This window comes from Phascolarctos cinereus, unplaced genomic scaffold, assembly GCF_003287225.1.
Source record: "Phascolarctos cinereus isolate Bilbo 61053 unplaced genomic scaffold, phaCin_HiC Scaffold_5;HRSCAF=322, whole genome shotgun sequence".
NCBI lineage: Eukaryota > Metazoa > Chordata > Mammalia > Diprotodontia > Phascolarctidae > Phascolarctos > Phascolarctos cinereus.
The window spans coordinates 257,953,970-257,981,225 of NW_027555958.1; the positions used below are offsets into that span (position 1 = coordinate 257,953,970).

General features: G+C 37.5%; 1 protein-coding gene across 3 annotated transcripts in view; it reads left to right on the forward strand.

Moving 5' to 3' along the window:
- The first annotated feature begins 266 nt into the window (after window positions 1-266).
- PMP22 (peripheral myelin protein 22) overlaps window positions 267-27,256 on the forward strand; it is a 109,744-nt gene continuing 82,754 nt past the window's right edge. The window contains exons 1-3 of one of the 3 annotated variants that reach the window (XM_020966626.2): window positions 267-602; window positions 2,554-2,657; window positions 3,785-3,884. In XM_020966626.2, coding sequence (XP_020822285.1) covers window positions 2,580-2,657; window positions 3,785-3,884 — 178 coding nt within the window. In that variant the 5' untranslated portion in view covers window positions 267-602; window positions 2,554-2,579. Of the gene's footprint in view, window positions 603-681; window positions 852-2,553; window positions 2,658-3,784; window positions 3,885-27,256 lie in introns of those variants that run through there. The other 2 variants (XM_020966627.2, XM_078155736.1) reach the window with 2 other exon arrangements.

The window sequence follows — 27,256 nt, forward strand, 5'->3', positions numbered from 1 at the left end:
CCTCCCCATCCGCCCCCAACTCTTTCCCGACAGGTGTAACATTGGAACCAAAACTAGACAAATGCCGTTGCATTTGTCTGTCTTTCCAGTGTATTTCCTGAAGCTATAAGCATTGGGTCTGGAAGGAGTGGCTCTTGGGGGAGGGTGTTTTGGATCGCCACAGGATTTATTTGTCAACTTTTGGTTTCCATGCTGACTGCCAGGTAGGGCGGGGAGAGGGGAGGTGTGAGGTGAGAAATTCCCGTTTGAGCAGTGAACGCATCTGAGTGTCTGACAGTGTAAGTCCCAGAGCTGCCTTTCCATTGATCATCGTTTTCCCTGAAACGATTTATAACCGACTAACAGTCTTCTTCCCTTCCTCCATCCCTCCACAAACTGACACAACGACACACCCTAATCCAAAAACAATTAGGGCGTTGTTCCTGTTAAAAGCGAACTCTCAGAGCCTCCTACTTGCCTCTCACTTCGTTTGCATCCTGTTCCAGACAGTTGCCTTTGGGGATTAGAACAGAAAATTAGGCTATCGCCGAGGGACTTTATTTCCTGGGTCAACTTTGCATTTGGACTACTTCCTGGAGCAGGGACAACTAATCTTGTAGACTGTAAGTTCCTTTTGAAGTGGAATTTGTAGGAGACTGAGGCAGACGGAACTTATCTGAATATCCCTAGGGTGGGTCCCGGGACAAATGATGCCGAAACTCCAGAATTGGCGGCCGGGCCCTCCAGATGTCTTTCAGCCCATTATGGTTGGTGGTCCGGTAAACCCTGGGGAAGGCGACATTGTGATTGTAAACTTGCCCTCCCTTTCTGCTAATTCTTTCCTGTAGAAAGGGTCTCAGCATGGGATGAAGGTATGAAGGGGTGGGAGGACAACATTTATTTCTCGGGGTAATATATTCCTGTTAAGGAAATCGGAAGACTCCTATTCCTGTTAAGGAAAACAGCAAGACAAGGAAGAATGATCCTTACCTTATGTCTCTCTTAATTCCTACTGAAGTCATCTGCCTTACGCTTGTTCCGCTTACCTGTTCTCGTAATCCTTTCCCTAGCTCCTTTGGTGCTAGTCAGATAAAATTAACAAATAACAGTAGAGGTTTTGTTGAATTTTCTCACTCTTCTACTCTGGGGTTTTCTTGAGGAAAGCAGGAGGTTAGGGAAGTGGTATATGAAAGGGCGAGTTGTTTTTTTTTTTTTCTTTTTTTTAGGAATTCCACTGAAATGTGCTGTTCCCTTGGGATTATGTTTTTAAAGACATTACAATTTTTAGAGACCTAAGGTCATCCTCTTCCAGGCCTAATTCATCATTTATTCTTTCCCCTCTCAAAATAAAAGCCCACCAGATTTCTCTTCTACTCCAACCTTAGCACTGCTCCTGGATCCCACAAGTCTGAGGATCTAGAGAGCCATTTTGCCCTGCTCACACCCTGATTTTGGCTTGCAATTGGCAAAAGGCTAGATTAGAGCACTCAGTCGCAAGCAATGGAAATAAACAGTGCAACTTGGAAGATGAGCCAGGACTGGTCTGGAAAAATCGGTGAACACCCAAGCCATGGAGACAGAAAGGGAAAGTGTATTGCAGAAACTGAGGATATGAAAAGTAACCAGTTTCAACCCATTAGAGAGCCGTATAAACTAAGAAGCAGGAGGAGCACCTAAATATTATCCTTTCCTCCCCAAACCTGCTGTGTATAATGTTTAATTCGTGGAAGAATACAGAGAGATCCAAGAGCTTCAAAGAGCTCTTTTCTGGGTTGCAAGGCAGAGTCTGCATGCATTCCTTACCTCCCCTCAAAATCACTGCTTGGAAAAGTGGACATTTAATGGGTTTTTAGCATTATTTCTTTCTATTCAAAACTAAACATTTTACATTAAGTGGGGAGAGAGAGGAGAATGGAAGAGCTGCAGTTTTTTTCTTTTTGTCACGTGCTTGACACATTTTAAGGAATTAATTCCTTCTAGCTCATTTTTCCTCTCCAGGAATCTAAGCAGGACCCTAGCTTTCCCCCCCTCCTTTTACATCCCTTAAGCAGAAAAGATCCTTGTTACTTGTGGAACTACCCAGAAAGGTAGTCTGCAGGGTCTCAAAGCCTACAGGCTTCTTCCAGAACTTTCTCTCGAGCCTCTAAGGATAAGGGCTCAGATTTGGGTGGTGTCTGACGTCTGAAGAACACATTTGGGGTGTGAGTGGCTGTTTCTCATGTTAGAAATGTCTTTACTCCCCTTGCCTTCCAGATTTGCTTGCTTTTCTAACCAAGTGTTTTGTTTTAAGAAAAAAAAGGGGGGGTGGAGAGGGGTGGGTGGGAAGAAAGCACTGTTTTCAGTACGGGGCCCCAGGCCAAGAGAGAAAAGTGCTCTCTCCTGGCAGCCTGTTGCTGCCCCCTCCAGGATGAGGTCAGTCCAGCCCATTGGTCGACCCGCCCAGTTTCAGCGAGATTCCAACTCAATCTGAGACACAAATACAGCAGGCACACAGGCCCTCCTAACCAAGCCCTCTGTGGAACGTCCAGTTGGGGAGTCCTTTCAACAGTATCCCTGATTTCTCTCCCATTGCAGATCAGACGCAGATTCTTTTCGCCAAAATGCTGCTGTTGCTCCTGGGAATCATCGTGCTCCACGTAGCAGTGCTGGTACTCCTTTTCATCTCCACTATTGTCAGTGTGAGTACTGGCTCCCCAACCCCCACCTCTAAAAGACAGGGCTCAGACTTGACAGACGCTTCCTGTCAGAATTTGGAGACACCAGGAAGAAAGATAATCCCCTCTATTATTCCACTATTTAAACCTAGCTCCTTCTTGCCAATATTCTCCTTCCTGGTAAGTACTAAGTTGTCATTTGGACATATTTTCAAAATGAAAAATCCTGGAATATTTTACAGATCCTGGCTCCCTGCCTCCTTTCAGTCGTAGAGAATAAATGAGTAATTTCAACTGTGTATAAAAATCTTCAGTAAGTTCGGTGCCTCTTTTCAGTGCAGATCTGGAAGGTATTTTATATGGAAGGAAGGAAATGAGACATTTGTGAAAGCCTATTTTAATATTTTTCAAATACCCGAGATTATTAGCAGATCTATTTAATGGCATAGCTGCTCACTTAAGATGTATAAAATACTTTTTGCACAACTCTGTGAGCTAGGTAGTACAAATATTACTACTCTTAATTTACAGATGAAAATGCTAGTTTCCAAATCATCTTTCAGGATTTTGATTTAGACTTAAAAGGAAAATTAAAATTAGCTTTGCCGGCTAAGTTCAGGGGTTACCAAGTTTGACTTGTATTAAACAAAGACGAAACCTTTTAAAGAAGTTTTCATGAATAAGAAACACAGCAGCTTTGATTCTTAGGAATTAAACACATTAGTTTTTTTTTATTTTTACCTATGCAGAAAAATCTGAGCAAGGCAAATCCGTAAGCATTTTATCATTAATTCTATAACTGCAAGTATGACCAAGTAATCATATTATTAATTCCTTCTAGTCCTTTTTCCTTTCCCAGGAATCTGTGCAGGAACCTAGCTTTCCAGTTTTCTGTGGGGGAGGGGGGCAGAGGAAGAAGAACTAAAAGACAGGATAATATTTTGTCCTCCAAAGAAGGAATAGGTTATTTTTGATAACTGCTCTACTGTCCCTATTCTGCTAGAAAATGTCTGCTCGCCAAAACATAACAGTAGACATTATTTATTTTTCCAGCCAGGCTAACTTTCTCTTACATTTCTTTGTCTTTTCTTTTGTACTTCAGTATCATCTTTATTCATACAATTTTTTGTTTTTGTTTTCGTTTTTTTTAGCAATGGATCGTAGGACCTGGGCATGCAACTGATCTCTGGCAGAATTGTACCATTCAGTCTTCAGGCAATGTTCAGCACTGTTTCTCATCCTCTACAAATGGTGAGAATTCCAGATTTTTTCATGGGCTTCTTCTACTGTCTCAAATTTTTTGAACCAAGGCCTATAAATACTTTTCTGAACCAAAACCAATGTGAACTTCAGGTCAGTAGGCTGTTTCTGGGATCTGAGAGACTGTACAAATGAAAGTTAAAAGTGAAAGGGGTAGAGGGCAGCAAAATAGAAAGAGATGTCCCAAGTATCATTGAGGTTTTTTATCCAGGGGTGGGCAAAATACAGTCTGACACCCATAGCCTGTAGCTAAGAATGATTTTTACATTTTTAAATACACTAAAACTTTATTTTAAAATGTAAAAACTACTTAGCTCATGGACTGTATCTGTCTCCCAAGGCTCTGTCCTGGACTCACTTCTCTTTTCTTTCTATATCCCTTGGCAATGTCATCAGCTCCTATGGATTTAGTTATAGATGCCGGTAGTATTCCTCCCAAGTCTGTCTCCTGTCTATGCCTTTTGGATATCTTAAGTTGGATGTCTGATAGACATCTCAAACTCAACATGTCTAAAAATAACACATCATTTCCCCAAAACCGTACCCTCTTCCATATTTTCCTGTTACCCTGTTGAGGACAATCATTACCCTCCTACTATCCTAGGTTTGCAACCTCAAAATCATCTTCAACTTATTATTCTCACTGACTCCACATGTCCAAACAGTTGCCAGATCTTGTCATTTCTACTTCAATGTATCTCCATTCACATAGCCACCACACTAGTTCAAGCCTCCATCACCTTTTGCCACAACTGTTCCAGCACCTTTCTAATTAGTCTCCCTGCCTTATGTCTCCTCACTAGTATGCGTTCTCCACACAGATGCCAAAATGATTTTCCTAAAGCACAGCTCTGATTATGTAATCCTCTCCCCTACTCAATTAACCCCAGTCATTCCCTGTTAACTTCTAGGAACAAACATAATATCATCTGTTTGGCTTTAAAATTCTTCACAACTTGACTCTTTCCTACCTTTCTGCTGTTCTCATATTTTTACTTCCCTCTGTGTACTCCATGATTCAGCAATACAAGCTTATTTGATGTTCTTTGCCTTCCCCTACCATATCAATTTCCATCTACTCTGTATGTATCTTATATGTACCTATTTACATGCTGTCTTCTCCATTAGTAAGTAATCTCCTTGAGGGCAGGAACTGCTTTTGTTGTTTTGCATTTCTTTGTATCCCTAGTGATTAGAACAGTGCCTGGCATTTAGAAAGAACTTAAAAAGTTATTGTTGATTGATTGTTTGATTCATGGACCTGCCAATCTTTTGTCTAAAAACCAGCCTAGAGAAGTTCAGAGAGGTTCATCACTAGGCTGGCCCGGGGTTGCAGGGGATGGGGGGAGGGATGGGAATGGGTTTCATCCACAGGAACTCTTGAACACCATCTGCTAATTTAGAGGACATGTCAGCTATGTTGATAGAGGGTGTATCCATATCTAAACAATGACAAATGCTTAGAAGTTATTGAATCCCATTTTTCCCTTGAGTGTAATTTAAAAGTGTAGAATGTACAGGCTGGAAGGGATCTCGTGTGGCATCCTGCAATAGCTTGCTTATAAAATTCGTTAAAGAAATTGAAACTGGGATCTATTTTAGTTTAAAAGAAGGAACATAATTGTTGTTGTTGTTCAGTCATTTCAGTCATGTCCAATTCTTTGTGAACCTATTTGGGGTTTTCTTGGCAAAGATACAGGAGAGGTTTGCCATTTCCTTCTTCAGCTCATTTCACAGATGAGGAAAGGGAAGCAAACAGCATTAAGTGACTCGCATAGGGTCTGAGGCCAGTTTTGCACTAAAAAAGATGAGTCTTCTTGACTCTAGGCCTGGCACCGTATTCACTATTCCACCTAGCTGCTTAAGGGACATAATTACAATTATCAAATTGGTGCAGAAGATTTGAACAATGAGAGTAATTATGATTACCTTCTGCCAATTGACCTAAATTCCATCCATCTATGTTTATAAACACAAATCTACTGTCAAAGAGTAGAAAGATGGTAGAAAAGCAGTGGTATTTTTTTTTAATACTTTTGTTCTACTATAAGGGCACTCTTATTTTCCTTATGTCATTAATTTATTTATTTACAAAAAGTGTTAAGGGCTTTGAAGTAGGCTCTAAATGAATGTCCTGGTTTCATTGGGAATTTGTGAATGTGATTTTTTTCCCCTTAAAGAACATCAGAGTTAGAAGGGATCTGGAAGGCCCCTTCAAGCTGTGTCTAAACAGAAAATTCCTCTATAACCTCTGTTACAGGTCTCTACTTGGTTTCCTCCAGGGAGAGGGATCCAACTTCCTCCTGAGGACAATTAAACTTGTTAGGAAGTTTTTTCTTATATCAAGCCTAAATCTGACTATTTCCTTATCTGTCTTTCTTATGGGGACAAGCAGAAGTCCATTTCCTCATCCATATGACTGCTTTTTAATACTGAAGAGGCATCATGCCCTCTGTAGGATTTTTCTTCTAGCTGAACATCCTCCGTTCCTTCAACTTGCCTTTCTACTCTCAGATCCTTTTTTTTTTTAACCAAATTGGTTGCCTTTATCTGGACATTCTCCAACTTGTAAATGTCCTTTTAAAAACTTAACTCCTAGAACTTAATCCGAAATTCTGGATATGGGTTGACCAGGCTAGAATACAGCAAAATTTACGTCCCTCATTTTGAACACTTTACCTTTTCTTAATGAAAATCACATTAGCTGTTTTGACTGCCATGTCATATCTTTGACTCATAAAGTATTTACATTCCATTGAAATCTCCAGATAATTCTGCTTGGCTGCCTCAGGAAGTAATGAGATTTTTTCCTCCCAACTGGAGGTTTTCAAGCAAAAAACTGAATAATTAATTATTGTGAATGATGTAGAGAGGATTCTTTATCTGGTACTGGGTGAACTAACTAGATGGCCAAGGAGGTCCTTTTCACTTCTGACATCTTTTAATTCTATGTTCTTTTTCACTTGGATCTAGCCATATTTCTTCCATCCTGTAGTTGTGAAGTTAATATTTTGAATCCGATATCACATTATTTTGTTTGGCCCATTGTTTTCTCCTGTTAAGAAATCAATCAAAAATCATTTAATAAAATTCTGCTTTGTGCCAGATGCTATGCTACTTACTAGAGATACAAAGACAAAAATGAGGCAGACTATGACTTCAAGAAGTTACTTTCTACCTCAGGGGATAAAACACATTAAAAAAATGTGGCCTTGAAGAAACCAGGGTTTCCAGGAGACAAAGGAAGTATTCCAGGTATAAGGAAAAGCTTGGAGTATGCAAAGGCGTGGAGGTAGAAGATAGAATGTTGTGTGCAGGAGTCCAGGATACAGTCTTGGTGGAGAGATTTGGAAAATGATGCTGTGAAGGAGACTGAGAAGGATCAGACAGGTAGAGTTCCCTGACAGTATTTTTACAAAAACACAGGGAAAGGGAGCACCCATAAAGATATCAGTGTAAAACATTGCAGAGATATCTAGAAGGATATGAACTAAAAAATGGCCCTTGAATTTGGCAAAAAAGTGATCATTTCTGGAAGAAAAAAAGCAGCTTCAGTTGAGAGGAATGAATGGAAGCTAGGTCACAAGGGAGTTAGAAGTAAGGGGAAGATCTTTCTGAGACCTGTTGAGTTATTTTTGTTGTTTAGGAAGTAAAGTTATGCTCACTGACCTATAGTTTTCAGAGTCTCCTCTTTCCTTTTTTTTTTTAAATCCAGAGTTTTGTCCTTCTCTACTCCTATAGCATTTCTGTTGTTCTCTGTAATCTTTCCAAGGACACTGATCATTGGTGGTTCTTCAGAAATAACTTCTACCAATTTGTTTAGTGTTCTAGGGTGTTGTTCATGTGGGCTGGATGACTTGAACTCATCATCTTGTTGCGTTTTTACTAGTTCCTCATTTGTTCTATGTCCCAGCTTTCTGTCAACCATTTTTAATCTACCTTCCCAGTCTGAAGAGTGTTTTTTTTTTGACAGAAAGAAACAGAACCCAGTTAAAAGTTAAACAGTTTTGCTTTCAAACAAAAAAATTGTCTATTATCATCTTATCTAACCCGCAAGGAACAGTCCTATTCTTTAATTTTTCTCTTGCCCCGACACAGCTTTAAAAATTCTTTTTTCTACTCTGTGTGTGTAGAGGATTTGTTATTTTTTTAAGGCAATTGAGGTTAAGTGACTTGCCCAGGGTCACACAGCTAGTAAGTGGCAAGTGTTTGGTCTGAGACCGGCTTTGAACTCAGGTCCTACCTGACTCCAAGGCTGGAGCTCTATCCACTGGGCCACCTCGCTGCCCCAGGATTTGTTATTCTTATTAGGTGTATGTGTGTGTATGTGAGGGGATATGTGGACTGCATCACTTCTCATGAAGCTGAAAATTCACACTTTGGCATGGTGGGAAGGGCCCTCAAAAGAGTATACATGATGAAAGGCTCCTGGTTCATCATTTGGTCCCACATTCTTGTGGTCTTATGCTTGACTTGGATGGATTTCTGAGAAAAAGGAGCAAAGTAGAATGGGTAACTTCAGGGTAATTATTATGTGAAGCTGTTGGAGGACCCAAATAGTATCTGCAAACAAAATGCTCAGATTGTAAGCTATAGAACATCTGGAACTATATTGCTGACCCATATTTCTTCAGGGAGAAGCCAAATTTCCTGGTTTGCTAGTCAGTTCTTTCATTTCCTGTTTTCCATTGACCCTTCCCATATACTTCAACCAGCACTGAAAATTTCAATTTCCTCATTTAATTTTATGCTTATGCTTTTTAGGTGGTTATTTAGTGTACGTATACATACAAACATATGTGTGTGTGTATGTATATGTGTGTGGTTGTGTATATAACCAGTGAAAACTATTTTAGTTCATTAGCCAAGTTTATATGTGCATATACTTGCTATATATTATAATATAAAATATTTTATATGAATTGTAATATTGCATTATATAATATATAAAATATTATATATATAAAATTGCATGGAGAGAGGAAAACACCATATGCCTTTAAAGAAAGAGAAACTATTTCCCTTGGTTCAAGCTAAGAATTGGAGGCAAGCCAAAAATATAGTGAGCTTGACATTTTCTTAACCTTGTAGCTTATACGACTCCAGTTCAAACCCTCGACTCATTGTCTTTTTCTTTTTTATAGAAACAAAAACCAAGAGCTAGAAAGTTGTGATGTGGAACCAAACAACCATATGTTCTGCTAGTCTGAGGCTCAACTATCACATGTGTCAGTTCTAATGAGGCTATCAGCCCTGAAGTGCTTGGAGTGCTGGGTAATTTGATTTTGAGCTCATTCATGTTCATAGCTCATTCTGAGCACTCCAGACACTATTTTTGTAGGACAGGGCCAACCTTTTGTATTCATACTTCGTTACCTTTCCTTTCCTATCTGCTGTACATCTCTTTTAAAAATTAAGTTGGTTAATGACTTCTATGATGCAATCTCACTGTTTTCTTTACATAGTTCCTTACTTTCTTCGTCCTTTTAGTTGTTTCTGTTTTTGTCTTCAGCATTTCATTCTTGAGAGCATTCTATCCTTCTTGAGCTCATTTCCACTGAAAAATTTAAGACTGCCTCCATATTATGGTGATAAAAGCAGAACTTTAGTGCAGGGTCTCACAGTATTAATCTTCTTTTATGTCCTATCTCCCCCAATTAAACTGTAAGCTCCTTGACAACAGGATTCAGGTCTTCTAAATGTTTGTTTTACCTAATGATGATGTTCTGAGTGCTAAACTTAGTCATGTGAGGGCTAGCAGAGGGCTGATTAGCAAGATTTACAGGTAGCTTTGTTTCTGCAGTTGTAGAATGGTGAACTTTTTCTCTGTTTCACATTGGATCACATGCATCTAGTATACTGTGTAACATGTTAGGTACTTTAAAAATGCTTGTTGGCCATTACACAGGATTCTTCCTTAAAAAGAGTTTTTCTGATAAATGTTTGAATGATTCATAATCATCTCCATGCTGCCTACCAACTCAGCTAGCCACCTGACTTACTCATTTGGATGTTTTAGTACCCACAGCACAGGAGAAGGAGAGGGAAATGACTAGGTAAATATTTGATATCTGTTTCCTTGACTGAATTTAATCCATATGAACAGCCAGACTATTTAGTCCAAGCCAGAAAACCTATTCTTTCAATAAATAGCTAAAAATATGAAAGAACTTATATAGACAACCATCCTGATTTGCCACATTACAAGGATTAATTACATGGTAAGGAGGGTAAAAGGAAAACATTTTAGTGGCTCTAATGTCACAGTGGTGAAATTGACCCTGGACTAGGAAAAGTTAAGTAATATTTTCTGCAGTACTCCATGTCTTAGATTTGAAACTTGAAGAAACTTGGAGACAGTTTAGTCAACTCCTTCATTTTACGGATAAAGTAAGTGAGTCTCAGAGAGGTTAAGTGATTTGCCAGTGTTCACACAGCTAGTGGTAATATTTGAATCACACCCCAGACAACAAATTCAACACTATCCATTAGGTTCTCTCTCCCTTGTATTGTATCAGTTCTTTTCAGCCTTGAAATCTATGAGAATAATAACTAATAACATAACACTTTAAGATTTGCAACCTATTTTACAAATATTATCTCATTTTATTCTCACAATAACCCTGGGAGTATTGTCCCCCTTTTACAGATACGGAAACTAAGGCACAGAGAGATTAAGTGACTTGCCCAGGTTCATACAGCTGGGAAGCCAGTTTTATTGACTTCAGGTTGAGCACTCTATCCACTGAGTCACCTAGTTGTCTTGGTTTTAATCTACGCTTAATTTTATTAATGATGACTGTGATAATTTGAACCTAGTTGTCTCCTTTAAGAGAAAGAGTTTGTAGCCTGAGAGGAAAAAAAATTTATAATTGATTCTAAACTTGCTATTTTCCCATTCTGGAATTGAATTTACCATATATATGCGTGAAAACAACAGGACTATACATAATCAACTATGTACCCCCACACAGTGACCAAGTAATGCAGAGCAGAGCTCCAAATAAGAATTGTATTCTTATCCTTTTACCTTCTCCATATTTCATTATATTATATTAAACCGAATCCACTAGAACAATCTTCCATTGTGTTACCTAACTCTCCCAGTTTGGTGTCAAATGTAAATTTGATAAGCATACTGACAATGTCTTCATCTATGTCACTGATACAAATATATAAAGCATAAAGTCAAAGTATACAGATCCATGGTGCACCCCAATGGAGACCTGTGAAATTAACATTAGACCATTAATGAGTCTGGACATTCAGTCAGTATCTGAATCCATTTAATTGTAGAAAGGTCTACTACCATTTAATCCCATCTCTTCATCCTTTTTGCAAGAATGATATGAGATACTCTATCAAATTGCTAATATTAGGAAGACTATATCTAGACCATTCCCTCAATATATCAGTTTAGTTATGCTATCACAAAAGGAAATAAGGCTAATGTAACATGACCTGTTTGCCCTTTTCTGATATTATAGTATCCTTCACATTCTCTATGATCTTTTTGTATTTAAATTTTTTATCATGAACTTTAACACCAGAAAAAGAGCACATGTGTACAGAAGAATACAAAAAGAGGATTGTGTGTGAAACTAAGTTTTTATTTCATACAACTTACTTTTTAAAAAAGCATATAATAATTTCTTCACATTACTTTTAGAACTGCCCTGCTTCTCTGTGCTTTCTTCTGACATTTGTTTGGTTCTCTTCTGTACCTTTTAAAAATGTTTCAGAGGCATTTTATTTTTTTAGCATCAGTATTATCCCCCAATTAAAACACAAAAGAAAGGCAGGAAAAAAAAACCCTTGTAAGAAATAAGCAGAGTTAAGGAAAAATTCACACAGTGGCCATGTCCAAAAATTTAGGTCTTCCTTCACCTTGAGTCTATCATCTCTCTATCTAACATGCTTCTAGGTCTTCTGAAAACATGGTTAGTCGTTGCTTTTGAGTCTTTCAAAGTTGTTTTTCTTTACAGTGTTATTATCCTTGTATAAATTGTCTTCCTGGTTCTGTTCCCTTCATTGTTCACCAGTTTAGAAATGCTTTCATTATATCTTACAGCACAATAATATTCCATTGCATTTCTGTGCCACATTTTGTTCATCCATTTCCCCATTTGATGTGTACCCCCTTGGATTCTAGTTCTTTGATCTTCTTCCCTTTTTTTCCCTTTTAATCACTTTTTCATTTTTTCTCTCTTCATTATTTCCCAGTTTTCACATAGTCATTGTAAACAATAATTTTTTAAGTCATCATTTGCAGATACTCTCTCACTTTGGGGGATCTTTAGACCTATAGAATTTTTTGGTACTAGTTAGCATTTTCTTTGATTTACTTATCTCTCCAACTTTAGTTTCTGAATTGAGGTTTTGTGCCGGCGCCAATCTTTGCATTCTTTTAGAGTAGAGCGCTCAGCCCTGGTTGATCTCACCCTGGGTTCCTACACTAACCTCCATCTCCCAGAATTGGGTCACCCTTAAATCTTTAAGGTGCAGAGCATTGTATCTTCACCACCTTCTATAGCATCTCAAGACAGAGTGCAGGAGATCTTGGAGTCTGTGGCTGTCTGAGATACCCCAGTTCGGTGCTTCTGTGCCATTCTGGTTACTGCCAATTCCTTCTGGCTTCCAGTATCTCCATTCTGGGGGTTTTTGATCACTCTAAGGCTTTCTGACTCTTTCTGCCTCTGGACGTAGAGCCTGGCAGGTACATATGTCAGTCACTAATCACACACTGGGAGTGTGCCTGAACTAGTGCTGGTTTTGCTGGCAGATCCCTTTACTATTACCCATAGGCAAAATGAAAGCCGTGAGTTTGGCTTTATGTACAGTTCTGGGGTGAAAGAAATCACTTCTTGGGATTTTTCATTTTATTTCTTGGTCATTACTTATTATGGTACAAATTTTAGAGTTTTGCTGCAGTGAGTTTGTGGGAGCTGGGCAGAATAACATTGTTTAGATAATCTGTCTAAACAGATTGATCTAAACAGATGATCTGTCCTGGCTGGAAGTCTCTGATTTTTCAAATATCACTGAGAGTGGCTCAGCGATAACATCTACCAGTTTTTCTGTCCTTGAGGATATATTTCTTCTGGTTCCAATGAAAACAAATTCATCAAGGGCAGCCAAGTTTTGCCTTTACTATGCAGTAATGATTTGGGGTATCAGCTCCCTCTTAGCCATTTTTGTTCTTTTAATTCCAATGCGAAGGTACAGAAAATAGAAGCAAAAGAGCAAGTGTAGATGCTTACTCTCTGTGGTCAGTTTTAACCATCTCTTCTACCACTATTTAGAGTGATAGTCCTTCTTTGATCCTCCTTTTTCTTCTTTTATAACACCCCCCACTTCATCTTTGTTATTGTTAGCTTTTTTCACAAGCCTCAGCTCATTTTGACCTTTAGGACTCCTGACACTGTTTTTATAGGACCATGTCACCCTCTTATATTCATCTTTTTTTTAAAAAAACATGTTTTGATGTCTTCTATTTTTATATTGCCTGGATTGCCCCCTTTATTTTTCTCTTTCCCCTCTCTCATGAGGTAATCCCATATAACAAACCATTTTTTAAAGAGAGTAAAGTTAACCAGCAAAAGGATGTAAAAGAAGCAACAACAGAAGAAAGAAGGCAGAGGAAGAAGAAGGGAAATAGTCAATCAATATAACTAAAATTATGAAAATATATACACTTTTTGATCCTATCCAAAAGACTTGGGGGTGCAGTTTCTTCTCATATCTCTTTAGGGCTATATTTCTTTGTAATTTTACAATATTCACTATAATATTATTATGATATTTATGACATGTTGATATATATATATATATATATATATATATATATTATGTACATATGACCAAAAGTCATTCCTTTGTACATAAAAAATCAAAAGATACAAACATCTCAAAAGAAGAATAGCAAACTGTTAATTACCATATAAAAGAATGTTCCAGATCACTGTTAAGAGAAATGCAAATCAAACCAGTTCTGAGCTTTTGCCTCACACCCTTCAAATTAGCAAAGATGGTATAAAATTGTAATAGCTAATGTTGGAAGGGTTGAGGAAAGATAGGCATATTAATGCATTATTGGTGGAGCTGTGAATCAGTACAGTCATTTAGAAAGCAATATGCATTATACAAATAAAGTGAATAAAATGCCCCTGCCCTTTGACCTAGACATTCCAGTAGTAGGCTTATACCACAAGGAAACAATTGATAAGAAGTTTATATGCACCAAAATATTTATAACAACATTTTTAATGATAGTTTATGATATGCTGGAAACAATTAGATGCCCATTGGTGGGAGAATGGAAAAAAAATCGTGGTATATACATGTAATGGCTTATTGCTGTGCTATAAGAAATGACAGATATGATGAATATAGAGAAACATGAAAAGACTTACAAGAACCTTTTTAAAGTAAGCAGAGCAAATACAAAAAAGAGATCAATGAATTGGGCATACAACTAAAAAAACTAGAAAAAGAACAAATTAAAGTAAGGAGAGCTGAGAAAACAATATACACAATTATTAATGTAAATGAAAAGAATAACAGCCACAAGATAATCAAAAGTAAATGCTGCAAAATTACAAAGAACAAGTATGGCTCTGAAGAAGACATCCCACTCCTTTGCAGAGGTAAGAGGTCCACAAGTGTGGTACATTGCACATATTTTCATACTTTTTTGATGCATTGGTCAGTTTTGCTGGGGCGGGGGGGATGTTCTACTTTTTTCATTTTTTCTTTAAAATATTATTTGTTATATAGGATGGCTCTCTGTGAAAGGTTAGGGAGGGATACTAGGGAAATTTGGTAATATAAAAAATAGCATTTTTAAAAGAATACATCTCCTAGATAATAGCCTTTTAAAATTTTCTCTTTATTTTTTTTTATTTTTTTATTTTAAAAAATTATTTGTTTTGAACTTTAATACAAAAAGACAAAAAAAGAACATTTCCACATACACAGCACAACATAAAAATAAGATTCAATATAAAACCATGAATTTCCATTTCACATTTTTCTTTGAAAACTATGTATTAAATACTATACATCATTTTCAAAACTACCCAGCTTTTCTGTGCTTCCTTCTAAGTTTTCTTTTGTTCTCTGCTATGCATTTTTTTCTCCCTTCTTCCCTAGAGAAAGCTACCATTAGACACAAAAATGTGTGTATATTCTTCTATTTATCAGTTCTTTCTCTGGATGTGGATAGCATCTTTCTTCATAGGTCCTTTATAGTTGATCTGAATATTTATAATAGTCAAAATGACTTAGTTGTTCAAATTTGTTCTTAAAGCAATATTGCTGTTGCTATGTACAATGTTCTCATGGTTCTGCTCATGTCACTCTTCATTATTTCAGTCAAGTCTTTCCATGTTTTTCTAAAATCAACCAGCTAATCATTTCTTATAGCACAGTAGTATTCCATCACAATCATATACCACAACTTGTTTAGCTATTCCCCTCAATTTCCAATTCTTTGTCACCACAAAGATAGCTACTATAAATATTTTAGAACACATAAATTATTTTTTCCCTAATCACTTTGGGAAACAAACCTAATAGTGGTATTACTGGGTATACACAGTTTCATAACACTTTGGGGATAATTACAGATTGCTATCCAAAGAGGTTGGATCATTTTACAGTTCTAACAACAGTGAATTGGTGTCTTAATTTTTCTATATTTCCTCCAACAATTTGTCACTTTCCACTTTCTATCATTTTAGTCAATCTGATAGTTATAAGATATCTCAAAAGTTGTTTTAATTTGCATTTCTCTAATCAATAGTTATTTAGAGTATTTTTTCATTTGACTATATATAATTTTGATTTCTTCATCAAAAAACTGTGTGTTCATATTCTTTGACTATTTTTCAGTTGGGGAATGACTTGTAATCTTGTAAATTTGACAATGCCCTAATAATATGGTCAATTTTTGTAGATACCATGTACCACTGAGAAAAAAAGTATATTCATTTCTATTCCCATTCAGTTTTCTACAGATATAGATCTCTCTTCTCTCTCTCTCTCTCTCTCTCTCTCTCTATATATATATATATATATATATATATATATATATATATATATATATATATATATATAGCTTATATTTAAGATTCTATTCAGCTCCCTAACTTCTTTCTTATTTATTTTTGTTTAGATTTATCTAAATTTTCTAATTATCTAAAACTATTATAGTATATTAATACAAGCAATTTCCACCTGTAATTCATTTACTTTTCCTTTAAAAATTTAGATGCTATAGCATTTGGTGCCTACCTATAGGCATATGATCTATTTTCCTTTTATGGCATGTTCTTTTACGTTAAGGTCATTTTTTATTTATTGTGAAGTAGGGTGTAAAATGTTGGTTTAAATCTAAGTTCTTCCACACTGCTTTCCAGTTTTCCCTAAGTTATTCACATTTTTATCTCTCCCATTAGAATGTGAGCTCTGAGGGAAAGGTTCATGTTTTTGCCTTTCTTTAAATCTCCAGCCTTCTTAATTGATTTTATTTCATTTTATAGCTCTATCAGTCAAATACCAGTATCAGCTTCAGATGGCCACATTTAGCCCAGTTTTTCTTCCTGCTAGCTCCCTAGTATATCCTATGTATTCTCATAGCAGTATTTATATTTTATAGACAGCAATAGGTCATTCCCCTTTTCTTTTATCCACTGTTTCACTATGTATTAGAAATTACAAAAACAAACAGGGCTCACCATTCCACCAAAATGTGGAGGTACAGTCAGAGCTGGTAAATTCAGGAAACTAAGGTTGAGATGTGAATAAGCAGAAGACACCAATAGTAAGAAATTTTATGCATCCAAAGCTGTCCATGATCCAAGCCTAAGGAAAGAGAATAACTCACAGTGACTACTGGCAGAGCCTCAGACGAAGGTATGACTTGTCCATTAAATCAATTCCTGGAAGGTAATTGTCTAAAGATAATTCCTGGAAGAGATAAAACAAGTAATAAAAAAGGACATCATAAATGAAACAAAAACTCTAGCAAAAAGGATTTAGAATGCAAATAAACAACATACTACAAAAGATGAAGAATCTTGCCTAAGTAACAGATTGAAACAGAATGAATCAAAGAGAAATCAGTGACTCTGTAAGACAACAGAAACATTGAAATAAAATCCAAAGTGTGAATAAATAGAAGAAAAGTTATCTCCTGTCAAAAACTACTGTCCTCGAAAACAGGTAAAGGAGAGAGACTCTAATAGTCATTATACTACCTGAAAACTAAAACAACAAATCCTGGATGTCATATTCCACAAAAGCATAAAACTCCAGAACTATTAGAAGCAGAGAGCAAAGTGAAAATAGGAAAAAATCTACATATCACTTTCTGAAAGAAACCTTAAAATCCAGAGCTTCCAAATGAAAGAAAAATATATTGCCAGCAGTCAAAAAGAAAGCCTTTAAACAAAGAACCACAGTCAGGATCACACAAAACTCGACAAATAAATTGGAGATAATCAAAAGAGAAAAGGTACCAGAATTATGAAAGATTAGGATTGGCTTCTTGTAGAAGATAAAGTTTTATCTGGGACTTAAAAGAAGCCAGGAGGCAGAGATGAAGAGGAAGAGAATTCCAGGCCCATAAAAATATAAAATGTCTGGGATGTTTCAATTTAAGTTGTAGAATGAGCCCTCAGAGATGTGAAACTGGAGGTCAACAGAAGGGTTAGGGGTGGATAAGTAGATTTAAGAATCATCACCACAGAGATAATAATTGAATTCATGGGAATGAAATAATATAGAGGGAGGGAAAAAAAGGGTCCAGGACAGAGCCCTGTGGTTAAGTGCATAACATGGATCCAGCAAAGGAGACTTAGAGGTAGGAGAAGAACCAGGAGAGAATAGTGTCTTGAAGACCTAGGTAGAAGAGACTATCAATGATAAAAGGGTGATTAACAGTGTCAAGGGCTGCAGAAAGGTCAAAAAGGTTGAAGACTGGGAAAAGGCCATTAGATTTGGCAGTTAAGAGATCATCAGTAACTTTGGAAAGAACTATTTCAGTTGAATGATGAGATCAGAAGCCAGGCTGCAGAGAATTAAAGGGGGGAGGGAGGGGAGAGAAGCGGAGAAATCTTTGTATACTGCCTTGGCAAGAGTTAAGCCACAAAAGAGAGGAGACATAGGGAATTGATAGCCTATGGGGTGAAAATGGGGTAATATGGACATATTTGTAGGCAGTAAGGAAGCAGCCAGTAGACAAGGGAAGAGTGAAGGTAAGTAAGAGATGATAGAAAGGACCATCTATTGGAGAAGATGGGATCACTTCCTTATGTAGAAAGGTTTGCCCTGACAACAAGAAGGGCATCATGTGAGATGAGGTGAAGGAGGAAATTATGGCATGGCATATTTGGGAGTTTGAGTTGAGGAGGAGAGGAAAAGATGAAACTCTCAGTGGACGATCTCAATTTTTTCAGTGAAATATGAGAAAAGGTTCTTAGCTGAGGCTAAGGGAAGGGGACCTATGGGAAGACTGAGGAGGGATAAAAAGGTTTAGAGAAACCCCATTAGTAAATCAATAAGGGAGGTGTAAAAGGATTATCTTATTTCGGTGAGGGCCAAGGTGAGATAACATGATAAAAATTGTAGTGGATTCAGTCACTGTGGTTTCCGATTTTCTCCATATTTCTTTAGCAACATATTAGCAGCAGTGATGGCAGAAGTAATCCAGGGCTGAGGCTTGGCAGGACCAGATTTGCAGAAAGATAGGGGAGAAATGGATTCAAGGTAATATAGAGTTGAACTGATTCACTAAGGGGTCCAGATGGGGAAGGGAAGAGAGTGTATTCAGGGATGATAGTCAGGGAAGGAACTAGGGGGTTTAAGGGATTTAGAGTTCAGGGTTGTAAAACAGAGGGAGAGGTCAAATGATAATAGATTGTGATCAGATAAGGGAATTTCAATGTTCAAAATGGAAATGGAGTATTTGTGGATGATTATAAACTATTTCTGTGTGTAGCTGAAGTGGAGTTGAGAAGAAGGTCATGAGAAATTAGTGAATTGAGAAACTAGGTGGTCATGTATGTTTGAGGGTGTATCATTATGTATGTTGAATCTCCTAGTATGGGAGCAGGAATTGGAAAGGAGAGAAAGACTGTGAACCTTAAAGAAGGAGTGATGAAAGTAGAAGAAAAGCATGGAAGTGGCAATGGGGAACAAAGAATATTGCAACTCTTCCACCTTTAGTTGAGGGGAATGAAACCTGTTGTAGAAAGAGTAGAGCAACCAGTGCTGAAAGCTGTGTCAGGAGGAAGGAATCAAGTCTCAGTGAGAGCCAGAAGATGACAAGTGGGAAAGAAAATGATTTAAGATGAAAGCAAGTTTGTTGCCTACCAAGCAAGTATTCTAGAGAACACAGTGGAAGAGTGTGACATTTGTGGGGGGGAGTTTGGGTTGAGGAGGATGGGAATAAGGGATGGTAGGAGATGAAGAATGGGGTTTGAATAACACCTGAGGTTTCAGGATCACTGGGATGAAAAGGGCATGACTGGACGGGACTTAGTTAATCACTGATGAATGAGTTCAGGTAAATTATTAATATCTCTAGGGGCTCAGCATCAGGGTAGAGTCCTCTCAGGGTGTCAGTAGGCAGCTCAGGCGAGGGGCCCAGAGAGGGTGAGGAACTAATGAAAAGACATCCTTCTTGTACTTGCAATCAGGCTAATCCAAAAGATAGGCAGAGGGACCAGTATGGAATAGCATCTATCTGTCCACTACAGGTAGGAAGGTCCCCCTGAAAGAGGGAAGTGACCAGCTCAGGAGTCCATCACAGGATAGAATGGTGATTCTCTGATCCCCTGCTGGCAGAAAGAAGACAGGTCAGGATACTGGCACACTGTGGAATAGCATCCTTCTGTGTCCTGAAATCAAGAAGAGGCTGGCCTAGGGGACTGGCACATGAAGGAATGGCATCTCTCTGATCTCCTGCTGGAAAGAATAAGCTAGAACAGAAGACCTGATTAGGATAGACTGGCATCTCTCTGATGCCTTGCTATCAAGAAGAGTCCAGCACAAGAGATTGCATGTAATGGATTGGTATTGCTCTGATCTGTCTCTGACAGAAAGAAGCCAACCCAACTGACCCAAGATGGTGTGTGTGTGTGTGTGTGTGTGTGTGTGTGTGTGTGTGTGTGTGAGAGAGAGAGAGAGAGAGAGAGAGAGAGAGAGAGAGAGAGAATGAGAATCCCTGCTGGCAAAATGAGGCTAGCCCAGGAGACAAACACAGCGTGAATTGATGTCTTTGATCTCCTGCAAGCAAAAAGAGTCCCCTACAAGTGGGAAGAGGCAAGGCTAGGGGACCAGCACCAGATGGACTGGTGTTTCTCTGATTCCCTGCTAACAGGAAGAAGTTAACTTAGGAGATAAGCATGGATACATAAAAACCTTGCTAACAAATGCAGAAAAACATAAATATTAAATGCGCCCTTTACTGACTATAATGCAATAAAAAGTATATTCAGTAAAGGGATGCTAAAGGAAAGATTAAAATCAATTAGATATTAAATAACTTTATTATCCATGGGCTAAAGGACAAATCATAGAAACAACAGAAAATTTTATCCAAGAAAATGATAGCAATGAGACAACGTGACAAATTTTTGGGATTCAGCCAAAGCATGTCTTTAGGGGAAATTTTATATCCAAGAAATTTCATCAAAAAAGAGAAAGAATAGATAAGTAATTGAGCATACAACATCAAACAACCTAGATGACAAAAAAAAATTTTACCAAAATAATAATTCTTAACCTCAGAGTTTAAAAAAATGAAAGGGAAAAAAGCATCGATTGATAAATAAAATGGGGGGGGGGAGGAACAATAATGAAGTAGCTGAACCATTCATTAGTCTGATTTTAATGAAAGAAAAAAACCAAGTGGTCAGTATAAAAAATGGGGGGGGGATCATAAGTGAAGAAATAAAGAAAATTGTGAATGATTTTCCCTAATTATAAGCTAACAAAATTGGCAATTTAATGAAATGGATGAATCTCTACAAAAATATAAAGTACGGAGATTAACAGAACAAAAATAGAAAATTTTAAAAAGCTACCTCTGAAAAAAAACCATTTTAAACAAGCCATAAACACCTACAGAATAAAAAACCCCAGAATAAGATGGATTCACAATAATTAATTACAATAATGACAGTATTAAACTAAGTGCTTTATAGCTAAGCAAAAGAAGAGACCCACAAACTAGCATTTATATAGCAGTTTCAGACAAGGAAGACCGGTTATTGGTGGGGTGGAAAGCTTTGTGCTAACAAGAGGCACAAGGTATGAAGACAATGGATATGCTATAAAGATAGGAGTTCAGATATGAAGGTTGGAGGCTAACAATTCTTTCCTACTTTGTTTTTTGCTTAGTTTGAAAATAAGTCAAACTACAAGTATTTTTAAGCACCTACTGTGGGCTCTAGCCACCATGCAAAGTACTAGGTGCTGGGGTTACAAGCACAATGAGTGAAATAGTCCCTACTCACAAGGAGCTTACCTGGGATTTATATGACAAATACATATAAAAATATATACAGCATAAAGTTAATAAATACATATATATGTGTATGTGTGTACATATATATATACATATACACATATATACACACACATATATATATACACACACACATATATACACACACGTATATATATATATATACACACACACACACGTATATATATACATATATATATGTGTGTGTGTGTGTGTGTGTGTGTGTATATGTATATGTACATCTATACAGTAGTTAAATAAAAGGTAGTTTGGGAGGCAGGGCACTAGCAGTTGGGGGGATCACGAGAAGTCTCATTCAGAAGATGGACCCTGAGGAACATCAGCTTATAGCCTCCCCAAGCCCACCACTTGATTGAATGTGTGGGGAATGAAAGCCCCAGGATAATGTTGACGGTATGGGAAACTGGCATCCTGGTAGTGTCTTCCACAGAAATTTGGAAGTTTGGAAAAGCAAATGATCCAGGGTAAGGGATAAGTTCAGTTTTAGACATGTTGAGTTTAAGATGTCTTTAGGACATCCAGTTTGAAATGGTAAGTGGCAACGAAGGACTGAAGCTCAGGGGAAGGATTGGGACGGATATATAGATCTGAGAGATATCTGTATAGAGATCAAAGATAAACCCGTGGGAGCTGATGATGCTACCGAGAAAAAGAGAGAAAGTAGTCAAAGAGGTAGCAGCTAAAACAGGAGAGAATAGTGTCAAGAAAACCCAGAGAGGAGAGAATGTCCAGAGGAGAGTCAAATACAGCAGATAGGTCAAGAAGAATTATGATTGAGAAAATATTAATATTTGGTGATTGGTAGTATTGGTAAATTTGGAAAAATCTATTTCAGTTGAGTGATGAGTTTAGAAACCAGATTGAAGTGAGTGACAGTCAAAGAAATGGAGGCAGTGAGCATAGACAGCTTTTTCAAAGGATTTGGCTGAGAAAGAGAAGAGAAATATAGGATGATGATGGCATGGTCTAGTGAAAGTTTGTTTTTATGATAGGAGAGATTTAGGCATCTTTAAAGATAGTAGAGAAGGGGTAGATTGGGAGAGGTTGAAGATTTGAGAAAGTGAGATGATTGAGGATATAATCTGCTGGAGAAGACTAGAGAGAATGAGGTCAAGTGTACATGTAGAAGCGTTGGTCTTGGCAAAGAGAAAGGCTGTCTCTTTTTCAAAGCCTTGGATGGGGGTGGGGGAGGGGCTAAAGGAGAAACTCTCTTGGGCAGCAGATGCTGAATTAAGATCATAGATGAAGAGCTAGAAGGAAATTAACGGGTTCAACCACTTCCCAGATTTCCAGTGCAACTTATTCAATCCTTGCCCTTCCTTATCCTAGGAGGAGGATGGAGAAAAGGAAGAGAAATAGGGAAAGAAGAAGTACTTGTTGCCACCCCTGTCCCAGATTCCTCTCCTTTGTTATTGTGGATCAGCACATAGTCTTCCATGTTCAATTAAGCAGTCAATTAATCAAGAAGCTTTTATTAAATGTTTAACATGTTCCAGAGACTGCAAAGCCTTGAGGTTACAAAAAAGGGAAAAATGCAAAAACAGATTCTGCCCTTAAAAAGCTCATAAAGGAACATCATATATATAAAAAAAGATAGCTACCTACAAGATACATATAGTATACACTAGAAAGCAGTCTTAGAGGAAAGGCTGTGGCGATTAAGGAAAGGATTCCTGGGAAAGGTGGCATTTGAGCTTAGTGTTGAAGGAAGCCAGTGATGTCAGCGGTTAATGAATTTTAAGCAGAGGGAATAACTGACAGCCGCAAAAGCATGGCGATAAGAGTGTTGTGTGGAAAAACAGCAAATAGAACTGATTGTAGGATTTATGGAGAGGAGTAAAGTATGAGAACGTGGAAAGATAGGAAGGCTCAGGTTTGTAAAGCCCTTAAATGTCAGAGGTCTTTATATTTGTTCCTGGGGACATTAGTGAGCCATTGGAATTTATTCAGTAGGGGTCTGACATGGTCAGACTTACTTTTTAGGAAAAATTACTTTGATAACCATGTGGAGGATATATTGGAGCAGGAAGAGAACTGAGGCAAAGCAGACCAATTAGAAGGTGATGAGTGCCTAAATTAGGGTGGTGGCTGTATGAATGAAGAGAATAGGATAATATAGAAAAAATGTTGTGAAGGTAGAATGACAAAATATGGCAGCTGACTGGATATGTGGGCTCTGAGAGTGAGGAGTGGAGGATGATACCAAGGTTGTGAAACAGGGTGCCTGGGAGAATGGTGGTGCCCTCTGTAATAATGGGGAAATTCAAAAGAAGGAATTGTTTGGCGGGGAGAGAATGAGTTCTAGTCTGGGTATGTCGAGTTAAAGATTCCTGACATTCAATTTTAAATAACCAATAAGCATTCCCCTTAAATGAAGGTGGTTTACATTTTCACATGTGTATGTTGCTAATCACATAAATTTCCATATTATATCCATGGGATGTTCAGTGGTCTATGCTACTGAATTAACATCAAGTTTCTGGATTCTTTGTGTTCTAGGAAAATATAAATAACAATAATTGGACCCTCAAACAAATGTGAAAGTCCTTCCTAGATTTTTATGTAAGCAAAGGAAACAAAATGGGGAACAGGAAAGGGTGTGTTGGTAAATGTTTAACAACTAACTCTCCAAAAAAAATATACTCAAGACACATTTTTAAGTTTAATCTGTTATTTTTGTCTCTATCACTTTCTTAAGCCTAGACAATTAACAACAAAAAAATAAATCAAACCCTGATTTGCAGCATTTGCTGATTTCCAAGGTATTAATGCTGATGATAAAAGTTTAACAATCATCTCTCTAAACTGATTCAAACTGGCTTCATCACACCTCTAAAGACAGAGGACCTTCCATTTTCCTTCTCTTCTTCCACTTTTTCCTCCTTCCTTTTCTTTTTTCCTTTCATACGTTTCTTTCTTCCTTTCCTCCTTCCTCCTTTCCTATATACACTATACTACTTTGTACTTTGTATACTATATGTACTTTGAGGGAAAAGGGAAGAACAAAAACATCAATAATACAATATCACCAGCCCTCTAGACATTTATAATACTTTCATCCATTCTCTTGAGCAACTCTCAAGTTTACTGGCTTCCCAAAAGTTTGTTTTACTAGTATTTAAAAAATTTCATTTATGATATTCCTATGATGGGGCCACTAGGTGGCACAGTGGGTAGAGTGCCAGGCCTGGAATCAGGAAGACTCGTCTTCCTAAATTCAAATCTGACTTCAGACACTTACTACCTATGTGACCTTGGGCATCATTTAACCCTGTTTGCTTCAGTTTCCTCATCTGTAAAAATAAGCTAGAGAGGGAAATGGTAAACCATTCCAGTATCTTTGCCAAGAAAACTCCAAATGGGGTCACAAAGTCAGACATGACTGAAAACAATTGAATGACAACATTCCTATGATGTGACAAGCACCCCAACCACATCTTAGAAGACATAATTGTAGAATTTTAATCAGAGAATAGTATAGGTTAGAGCTATATTAAAGGGCTCTGTGAATTACTCAACCTGAGCCTTTCTTACATTTCATAGGGGTTCTTTTCTTCTTTCTTTGAACTCTTTAATGTATAGAAGCAGTATCTCTGGGTCAAAGAAATTTGGGAGAAATGGTTCAAAATTGCATACAGATTAGTTAAACCAATTCATAGCTCCAGCAAATTGTATTAGTGTGCCTGTCCTCTCACTGCGCCTTCTATCGTTGCCATTTTCCCTGTTTTGCTAATCCTTACAACTTTGGCCTTCATTACTCAGCTTAATCTCCCTGCTTTAATGGTATGATTTGCCCACTCTGTGATGACCCCTTGCTGCCACTGAAATGGTCTGGAGGTAGCTGTTGGTGCAGTTTTAAACTGTGACCCAGATACTTGAGAAGGAAAGAACTTTTACTAGAGAAGATTTTGCCTAAATATGTGCATTGTTACAGAATTTTGTTCGAATGCCTGATCATAGTGTGGAAGGGAATCTGGCTTCTTGAATGTTACACCAGGGGAGAAAAATCTCTGGTAGTTTCTTTCATGACAGAAAGGCATTGCTTTTTGCTTAAATTTACTAATTCTTTTTCTTTTATTTCATTCTGTCTGGTTATCCAATTCTTCCCGTTGTTTTTTTCATCTCAATTAAGTAGTCCAATAGAATTCTTTTTCTTCCCCCGTTCATCTTGTTTTGTTAATTTCATTTTGTGTACTTTTTTCTAAAAATGGTTTCTTTCTATCATTCTGTTAGTAATTCTCTTACTTTTCTGTCTATTCCAGACTTTTGGTTTTTGATTGATGGCATTTATACTTATTTATTCCTTCTCTAGTCTCTGTATTCTTCATAGAATTAAAGTTTCTACGGTACCCATTTGCTGTAGGCATGGCTTTAACACCAGGACTTTGAAGTTGGATTGAAATAAGGCATTTGCAAGTCAATGAACATTTTAAAGAAGGAGTTTATTTTATCCTAACGCAACAAGAATAAGCAACAAGAACACTGTGGCATTTAGCTTCTCTGTCATACTCCTTGTCTCCACCTAGTCAATATGCAATCAGGCTTTGGCAACTAGCATGGTCATGGGCATCCACCAGCTCTGAGAGGCCTAGACTATGAAAGGCTAGAATTTTTATGCCCCTATATCAGGGGTGGGGAACCTTCAGGCCCTCTAGGTCCTCAAGTGCGGCCCTTTGGATTAGAATTTCACAGAATAAATCCTCTTAATGTAAGGATTTGTTCTGTAAAACTTGGACTCAACCAAAAGAACGAACCCTAGATGATCAGGAAGCTGTGTTAGGGAGGCCGAGGCAAATTAGGCGTCAAGGGTAGCTTTGTCTTCTTTCAGATAAAATCTCCTTTTGTGGGAGGAAAGAAGCTGTGCCAAGGAAATGCTGATCCTTTCACACTATTTTGAGTTTCCTCGCTTAAACGCTTTCCATCTTATTGCCTTGTAGATCTTGCCCCTTGGCCCTCTTTTTCCATTGTCCTTCACTCTTAGACATATCAATTCCTACAGGTAATAGAGAATATAGTGTGTGTGTGTGTGTGTGTGTGTGTGTGTGTGTGTGTACATACATACATATATGCACATACATACACATGCATACACACATATATACACATAGACATACATATATACACATACATCCATACACATATACATATATACATACACATATATATTTAAGTTTTTCTATTTTACCAATTATTTTTGTTGTTATAGACTATAAAATCTGCTTTTGCAGTTTTTATTTCTCTCTTAAACCATTTAGAAATATCTTGTGGTTCCCTGCTTTCTTGGGAATCCACAGGGTCCTTTGCCTCATCAGGAATTTATTCACTTTTTTTGTTTTATATTATTTATTCATAGATTATCAAATGAGGTAACATTTGAGATAAAACTTTTAGCACAATGCCTGGAACATAATGGGCTGCTAATAAATGCTTGTTCTCTACCCCCTTCCCTAGATGTCTAAATTAAAAGATCTATAGGTCACTTCCATTTTGTTACTGTTGGTTTATCTGCTTGTGATCCAGTCTTTAACTTCCTCTGTGATATTTGATAATGTCAGTCTTTTTTCCCATATATTCCACTTTCATGCTTTTTATTCTTTGATGATGGTTCCCTGGTGGCTGGATCTCAAAACTCTCTCAGCCTCCTACCATGTTAAACATTTCACCAGCCTTAATCTCTGCCCCAAGTGACTCTAGAGGCACAGAATTAGCCATAACTGGCTAATTTTTTCGGGGCCTAACGGATCCACAACGTCAGCATCTTGCCCCAGGTCCCTTTGTTCTTCATTCTATGAGTGAGCACTGTTGCAGC